Below are 9,188 nucleotides of genomic sequence, written 5' to 3' on the forward strand. Positions count from 1 at the left end.
CTTTGGCCTCAGTAACACTCTGAAGGTGGAGTCTGTGATACCTAATGACCTAATGTGTGTGTGTGTGTGTGTCTGTGTGTGTGTGTGTGTGTGTGTGTGTCCACTGCAGACTTTGGCCTCAGTAACACTCTGAAGGTGGAGTCTGTGATACCTAATGACCTAATGTGTGTGTGTGTGTGTGTGTGTGTGTGTGTGTGTGTGTGTGTGTGTGTGTGTGTGTGTGTGTGTGTCCACTGCAGACTTTGGCCTCAGTAACACTCTGAAGGTGGAGTCTGTGGCTGCGGAGCTGCTGTCCACTCAGTGCGGAAGCCCCGCCTACGCCGCCCCAGAGCTCCTCGCCCACAAGAAGTACGGGCCCAAGGTGGACGTGTGGTCAGTGTGAGTACACACACCCCATAGCCCAGTCCCCTATGTGTGTGTGTGTGTGTGTGTGTGTGTGTGTGTGTGTGTGTGTGTGTGTAAGTAAGTATAAGTATATATACTCTTTTGATCCCGTGAGGGAAATTTGGTCTCTGCATTTATCCCAATCCGTGAATTAGTGAAACACACTCAGCACACAGTGAACACACAGTGAGGTGAAGCACACACTAATCCCACACTAAACCATTGAGCTGCCTGCTACAACAGCAGCGCTCGGGGAGCAGTGAGGGGTTAAGTGCCTTGCTCAAGGGCACTTCAGCCGTGCCTACTGGTCGGGGTTCGAACCGGCAACCCTCCGGTTACAAGTCCGAAGTGCTAACCAGTAGGCCACGGCTGTGTGTGTGTGTGTGTGTGTGTGTGTGTGTGTGTGTGTGTGTGTGTGTGTGTGTGTGTGTGTGTGTGTGTGTGTGTGTGTGTGTGTGTGTGTGTGTGTGTGTGTGTGTGTGTGTGTGTGTGTGTGTGTGTGTGTGTGTGTGTGTGTGTGTGTGTGTGTGTGTGTGTGTGTGTGTGTGTGTGTGTGTGTGTGTGTGTGTGTGTGTGTGTGTGCGTGTGTGTTTGTGGAGATGAGTGATATGCTGTATAACTGAATGTGTGTTTAGGGGTGTGAGCACCTTCGCCATGTTGACTGGGACTCTGCCGTTTACTGTGGAGCCCTTCAACATCAAACAGCTCCATCAGAAGATGGTGAACGGAGAGATCAACGCCATCCCTTCTGACATCAGCAAAGGTAAGCACAGGAAACACACACACGCACACATACACAAACACACCCACCACAACACACCTACCACAACACACACACCACAACACACCACAACACACACACACTCACACCACACCACAACACACCACAACACACACACACACACACCACAACACACCAACCACAACACACACACCACAACACATCCACCACAACACATCCACCACAACACACACACCACAACATATACACCACAACACACACACCCACCACAACACACCCACCACAACACACACACACACCTCAACACACTCACCACAACACACACACCACAACACACACACCACAACACACACACACACCACAACATACACACTATAACACACACACCCACCACAACACACCCACCACAACACACACACACACCTCAACACACTCACCACAACACACACACCACAACACACACACCACAACACACACACACACCACAACACACACACTACAACACACACACCCAGGGGTGTAGTGGGCGTTGGACGCAGGGGAACACCGCCCCCCCCCACTTCTTGGAGCATTGTTTTCAGCATTTTAATAAGCATTTAGTAATATAACAAGTGTTGTTACCAGTGATAACAACGCATCACGCAAACGTCTCCAATTAGGCCTCTTTGTCATAAAATTCGTTACAAGAATGATCGTCATGCTGTAGCACTCCCCCATGCGTAAAGACATTAAAAACTACGCAGCTCGTTGTTCCACGTTACCCGAAAGTAGCTAGAAAGTGGCTAGAAAACCATAGATTATACAACTGCCTGTATCCGAATCTAGCAAGCATCTTCATGGCCCGCTGTTGCAATTCCTTCGTTTGTGTTTTGCAGAAAGCAGGTAGACTAATCCAGTGGTCAAAATGACACGATAAGCATGTGTGAGTAATACAAGTGATTTTTATCGAGGGAGCTCCATTATAAGTGATAAAGCTATTTAACCATAAGTAATGACCCTACTTTCATCCAAACAAAAACTTTTCAAATGACTGGCACTTGCCTGCTCAATGTTCCTTCTGTTATTTTTTGTTTTGTTTTATTGACTGTGCACCTCTGCATTTTAATCATTCGCAATGACATATGACGCCCCCTCAAATTGAGCTACACTGCCCACACAGCGTGTTGAATGCATGTGAATCCTGCTTGTGCTATTGTTATTGCTATGGTTTACGTGTGGTAATGAATGAAGCTATGAAGCCAATGAAACATGTTATGCGTCAAGGAGATTAGACTACGCTAGATTACATAGGCTACTATTATGGTTTGTCTGTTTATTGTATGATACAACAAAATGAAAAGCTACAGACCATATTCATGGACTTTGGTGGAAAAGTGTAGTTTGGATGAAGACATTGGGCTACATTGTGAAGCTAATCCATGTAATTTAATTGTTTTTTTTAATTCGGTTTCATGTTCACGAAAGCTGGTAACAATTTGGCCTTGGCCTTACGCACCGATGTATGTGGAGGTGCGTGACAGTTTTTGCAATGATGTCATTAAAATAGCGTCCCCCCACTTTAAAAATACCCACTACACCACTGCACACACCACACACACACACACACACACCACAACACACACACCACAACACACACACCCACCAAAACACACACCACAACACACACACACACCACAACACACACAGCCATCACAACACACACAGCCACCACACACACCCACCACAACACACACACACACACACCACATCACACACACCCACCACAACAACACTCACCACAACACACACACCACAACACACACACCCACCACAACACACACAGCCACCACAACACACACATCACACACACCCACCACAACACACCTGCCCACCACAACACACCTGCCCCAACACACACACCACATCACACACACACACCACATCACACACACACACCACATCACACACACCCACCACAACACACACACACACCACAACACACCTACCCCAACACACCTGCCCCAACACACCTGCCCCAACACACCTGCCCCAATGGCGCCACTACAGCCTCCCTTGCCACCGCGTGCCAAGGTGACACAACCTGACCTCCGAGCTGGCACACACACACACACACACACACACACACACACACACACACACACACACACACACACACACACACACAAGTGCCCAGTCACGTCACCTCACTGACTGGCACAGGTGCCCGTTTCCTCGCTGGCTGTCTCCCAGGTGCCACCTTAACCCGATCGGGGCATTGCGTAACACCAGACGGGCGCTACCCGACCAGGGTGGACGTCAGTCACAGAGGGGGACGCAGCAGGGAGGGGAAGGACGACACAGGACGATATCAAGCATGAAATTAATGCTCCTGAAGACACGCTACGGAAAAACACTGTGTGTGTGTGTGTGTGTGTGTGTCTGTGTGTGTGTGTGTCTGTGTGTATGTATGTATGTGTGTGTGTGTGTGTGTGTGTCTGTGTGTGTATGTGTGTGTGTATGTGTATGTGTATGTGTGTGTGTGTGTGTGTGTGTGTGAATGAATGGTTATTACAGCTACGGTACACTGCCCGTCTGCAATTCAGTGTTGAGATCAATGGAATGTAATCCACATGACTCATTGGTATCGCATGACGGACATGACGGACATCTCCATGTGATGTTGCGATCATTCTTCCCCAGACAATTTATCAATGCTACTCTGTCAGGTCATTGTTCCTGGGCTGAACAAGAGGACATTTGAATTGGCATGTCAATCAATCTGTTGTCCTGGCGATGCTGCTTCTCTTATTTGCTCTCTCTAGCCATTTCCTATCTCCCACCTCCTCCATCTCCTCCACCTGCTGCTCTCCCACCTCCTCCATCTCCTCCACCTGCTGCTCTCCCACCTCCTCCATCTCCTCCACCTGCTGCTCTCCCACCTCCTCCACCTGCTGCTCTCTCATCTCCCACCTCCTCCACCTGCTGCTCTTCCACCTCCTCCACCTGCTGCTTTCTCTAGTCTTTTCTCATCTCCATCTCCTCCACCTGCTGCTCTCTCATCTCCCACCTCCTCCACCTGCTGCTCTCCCACCTCCTCCGCCTGCTGCTCTCTCATCTCCCACCTCCTCCACCTGCTGCTCTCCCACCTCCTCTCTCATCTCCTCCACCTGCTGCTCTCTCATCTCCCACCTCCTCCACCTGCTGCTCTCCCACCTCCTCCGCCTGCTGCTCTCTCATCTCCCACCTCCTCCACCTGCTGCTCTCCCACCTCCTCTCTCATCTCCTCCACCTGCTGCTCTCTCATCTCCCACCTCCTCCACCTGCTGCTCTCCCACCTCCTCCGCCTGCTGCTCTCTCATCTCCCACCTCCTCCACCTGCTGCTCTCCCACCTCCTCCGCCTGCTGCTCTCTGTAGTCTTTTCTCATCTCCATCTCCCCCTCTCAGACACTGATTCTGCTCACTTTGTCTCTTGACTGGAACTGCTCCTCTGTGCAATTCATCCTGTCAGCATGAGCCCACATTTATATCTCCTATTTGACTGATTCAGTGATCTCTCTGTGTCTCCCTCTCTCTCTCTCTCCCTCTCTCTCCCTCTTTCTCTCTCTCCTCTCTCCCTCTCTCTCCCTCTCTCCCTCTCTCTCTCTCCATCTCTCTCCCTCTCCCTCTCTCTCTCTCCCTCTTTCTCTCTCTCCCTCTCTCCCTCTCTCTCCCCCTCTCTCTCTCTCTAGCGGCAGTACAGTTTGTGTTGTGTCTGCTGGAGCCAGACCCAGAGAAGAGGCCAAGCATCAAAACAGCCATGGAGGAGAAGTGGCTGAACGAGGGCTACGCCAAGAGACCCCTCCACACCGTCACCTATAAGAACAGGTAACACTCCTCACCTCCACACCGTCACCTATAAGAACAGGTAACACACCTCACCTCCACATCTCACCTCCACACTGTTACCTATAGACGGGTTTCCCGTTTACCAACAAAACTAGATGCGCGCGCAGCCGTGGGGCAGAAGACGCTTGGTGGCCGTCCACAACGTTATAAACTTAACCTAATAGTCGGCTGTAAGCTACAATCACATTTTTTTGTATACCCCTGTTGTCTCGTATTTTGTCATTTTTGGCGAAGACATGCATTCCGTTAGGGATATTGAACATGTTGAACATTCTCTAACCATCGTGATTTCGAATTGGTGCAGTTTTCAGCACAAAAACTCATTTTATTCTTTTCATGGAGAGCACTGCTCTATGCTGTTCTATGCTGCTTTCTGCCTCTTAGTTGCGCATGCATGTTTTCGTGACGTTGCATAGAAACCCATGTATAAGAACAGGTAACACACCTCACCTCCATACCTCACCTTTAAGAACAGGTAACACACCTCACCTCCACACCTCACCTATAAGAACAGGTAACACACCTCACCTCCACACCGTCACCTATAAGAACAGGTAACGCACCAGAGATCATACCACACATATTAGCACAGGTTCCACTATCACTCTACTCCATCAGGTAGAACACCTAAACAGGAATCACACCTGCCTATAAGAAAAAGGTTTCAGTCCTGCCATCACTCCACATCACACATGGGTTCATGGTATACATGAGAACATAGGGCGGCTAAGAGCAGTATTTCAGTGGAATCGTGCAGATAGTGATACAAGTACCAAATTTGGTACAGTTGTTCTCTAGTCTAGAGCATAACAAAACAATTTGTCCGATTGGCCACTGGAAAATCCAAGATGGCGGCCATATTTCAAGATGGCCGCCAAAAAGGACCACCAGGACCTTTCACCAGGACCTTCCAACAGGACCTCATTTTGAAAACTGAGCATACAAGTGAAAAGTTAGGCTACATGCATTACAGTAACACAACATCTAGCCAAAAGGCATGTTTGCTGAATGCAGTGCCCCCTAGAGGTCAAAGGGCAATGAAACCATCAGTCCACGTACCAAGTTTGGCTTTGATACATGAAAGTGTAGCTGAGATATGACCCCACTTCCTGTTTGGTGGCATTGCAGCCATCTTTTTTTCTTTCACTCACACCTTTAAATACTTTACACCATCACTTCAGAGGCTCATGGGAGTTGTATTCTTTTAAGAGGCTCATGGGAGTTCTTTCTTCTTTCTTCTTTTCCAGGCTGCGACCTGAGGAGCTGAACACGTCCATTCTGAACTACATGACGGAGTCTCTGGGTTACGGCCTCTCTGATGTCATCCACACCGTCATCAACAACCGACCCTCAGCCATCATGGCCGCCTACCACCTACTGCTCAAGAAACTCCTGAGAGAGCAGAGGGGAGCTAAGGCCATGAAGGTACATTTACGCACACGCACACACACACACAAATACACACACACACACACACACACGCACATACACGCACACGCACACACACACACACACACGCACACACATGCACACGCACGCATACACACACGCACACACACACACACACACACACACACACACACACACACACACACACACACACACATAAACACACACACACACACACACACACACACACACACACACACACCAGGCTAAGGGCTATTCTCTTCATTCTGCAGAAAGCAGAAACCAGTGAGTGGGGTTTTCCCAGCAAGAACCTGTGGAGAGAGAAGACCAACGTCACACCAAAGAATCATCAGCAGGTTGGTACCCACACACACACCAGACAGCACGCAATGATGTTTCTAAAGCAAAGTTCAGGAGGAGCCTAAAGAGATGACTGACAGCCATCACAGGCATCATCACCTGTTCGCCATGAAGCGAACAATGATTAGCTCAATTATCGTAACACCTCCATTGATCAACCATTTCGTCCGAAAATTCTAAAACAACAATGTTTTTTAATACTTCAAAATAACTTTCAAATGAACCTTACATGTTTCAGTAGCCATAGGTGTGTAGATTTGAACAAAATCTGGTTTGGCTTTTACTGCCTGAAATATCCGATTTTGTGTACCATGCTCGGAGGTTAGTGCTGGCCTGGTGAGTCGTCTACTTCCACCCTTTCAATGGCACATGAACGGTTAGACTGAGAATTCTCGTCGCTACCTCAAAATTCCACTGGAGCTCCAAGCGGATTTGTACACGCAGCCTTACAAGAATAGATACACAATAGATTTACAATAGCTCTTCGAGTCACAGTAAAATGTAATTTTTGGTACATAGCTAGATAGATACACTTAGATACACTTATGGTGTGGATGCTTGCGTTTCTTTAGGAATCCGCCGTCTTGGTTTGTATAGAAATGAATAGTAAGTGACACATACACGTAAGAGGACGGAAACACAGCGCTGGTGGTAATAGGGGGCGATCCGATAATTGATTTAAATCTACAATGAGACAGTTCCTAAAAAATTTCTTTGTCTTTTTTATATTTGTTTCAGGAGCGTAACGGTACACACATCACTCTGGACCCTCCCCACACCGACACGGCCAATGGGAGGAGTGCCCGTCAGTCCAGCAAGGTTCCCAGGAGCCAATCGCAGGAGAGGGATTCCCTGAGTGGCAGGAAGAGAGCTGAGGAGGTGGCCAGGGAAAAGCAGCTGAGCACAGAGCAGAGAGCTGCTTCACCGTCGCGGCCGTCGGTGGACGGGATTGGGGATGAGGAGATCGCCATCACCATAGAGACCAGAGAGCTGCTGCTTCCTGAAGGTAGGACGAGAGAAAGGCCAAGCCATCCAACTCAAGTGAATTCACATCCAAGTACAACATTGTAGAACAATGTATATGTACACTGTATACACACACACACACACACACACACACACAAACAGAGACATATTTACCATGCAAGTTTTCTACTCCATTGATACATAATGCAATGTGTGTGTGGTTGCCTGTTTTTTTGTTTGACTGTAAGTTCATATGTTTATCTGTGTTTGTGTGTGTGTGTGTGTGTGTGTGTGTGTGCAAGTCTCTCCACCAAAGTGCTCGTGCAGAGAGGGTTCTGGTTCCAACCTCTGTGACTCCTCCCCCTGTGACATGCCTATAGCAACCGACGGCGTTACCAAGGAGCCGTCTCCGCTGTCCATCAAGCAGTCCCGCCCTGATGTGCTCCTGCCCTCCCACTCGGACGGTTCCCCGGGCGACGAGCCTCTGCCGGCCCAGCATCAGCACCATCACCACGGCGACGAGAAGCTGGAGAAGCTCCAGACCTTCTACTCGGACAAAGCCTTTATGATGTCTCCCAGGATGCACCTGGAGAGCCGGGCCGGCCAGCGCTTCAAGGACCTCCTGCTGGCCATCGAGGAGAAGGCGGCGCCTCCGACGCGTCTCTTCAGCGCCATGGAAACGACCAACAGCAGCAGCGCTGGCGGTGGCGGCGGTCCTCAAGCCTCGCCCCTCCCGCGTCTGCGCCACGCTGCCGGGCCGCTAAAGGACGCCGTCGTGCCGCGCAAGGTCACCTGGGTGGGGCTGGCACGGGGCGGGGGCGTGGCCCCAGGGCCCGGCTCCTCCCCTTTCCTGGTCAACGGCTCCAAGCCGCCGGCCTACGCCAGCCAGCGGCAGCAGGCACTGGTCATCAAGAGCCTCCGACACGCCAAGGACAAGAGGAGCAGTGAGGGGCGAGGAGGAGGAGGAGGAGGAGGAGGGGGCAGGATGATCACCACGGGCGACGGGACAAAGAGGAACTCGGTCCAGCTGAGGGGTTCTGGACAGCGGCGCGTGGGGGAGTTGAATCTGCCCATGCTGCCCGCAGCCTTCCACAGCAAAGCCAGCAAGAAGAGCGAGCTACTGCGCATGGACTTCAGCTGAGGGAGGGAGGGAGGGAGGGATGAGAAGGAAGGAGAGAAGGAGAGGAGGAGAAAAAGAGAGATGATCATTCTTTTTCAAACAGCCATTAGAAGTTTCATGACAAATATGATCCTTTGAGATCCACTCTTTCACTCCCTCGTGTTTTCCCCGACATTTCCATTTCCTCTGACTCATCACTCTATCACTCTATCACTTTATCACTCCATCACTCTGTCAGTCTATCACTCCATCACTCTATCACTCCATCACTCCATCACTCCATCACTCTATCACTCTATCACTCTATTACTCTATCACTCCATCAGTCTATCACTCTTTTC

General features: G+C 49.9%; 1 protein-coding gene across 1 annotated transcript in view; it reads left to right on the forward strand.

The window, feature by feature from the left end:
* Window positions 1–8,868, forward strand: part of LOC121711167 (hormonally up-regulated neu tumor-associated kinase homolog A) — a 20,974-nt gene extending 12,106 nt beyond the window's left edge. The window contains exons 4-10 of the mRNA XM_042094530.1: window positions 240–378; window positions 1,020–1,147; window positions 4,835–4,970; window positions 6,239–6,416; window positions 6,674–6,757; window positions 7,500–7,767; window positions 8,030–8,868. Coding sequence (XP_041950464.1) covers window positions 240–378; window positions 1,020–1,147; window positions 4,835–4,970; window positions 6,239–6,416; window positions 6,674–6,757; window positions 7,500–7,767; window positions 8,030–8,868 — 1,772 coding nt within the window. The remainder of the gene's footprint in view (window positions 1–239; window positions 379–1,019; window positions 1,148–4,834; window positions 4,971–6,238; window positions 6,417–6,673; window positions 6,758–7,499; window positions 7,768–8,029) is intronic.
* The last annotated feature ends 320 nt before the right edge of the window (window positions 8,869–9,188 follow it).

This window comes from Alosa sapidissima, chromosome 6, assembly GCF_018492685.1.
Source record: "Alosa sapidissima isolate fAloSap1 chromosome 6, fAloSap1.pri, whole genome shotgun sequence".
In the NCBI taxonomy this organism is placed as follows: Eukaryota; Metazoa; Chordata; class Actinopteri; order Clupeiformes; family Clupeidae; genus Alosa; species Alosa sapidissima.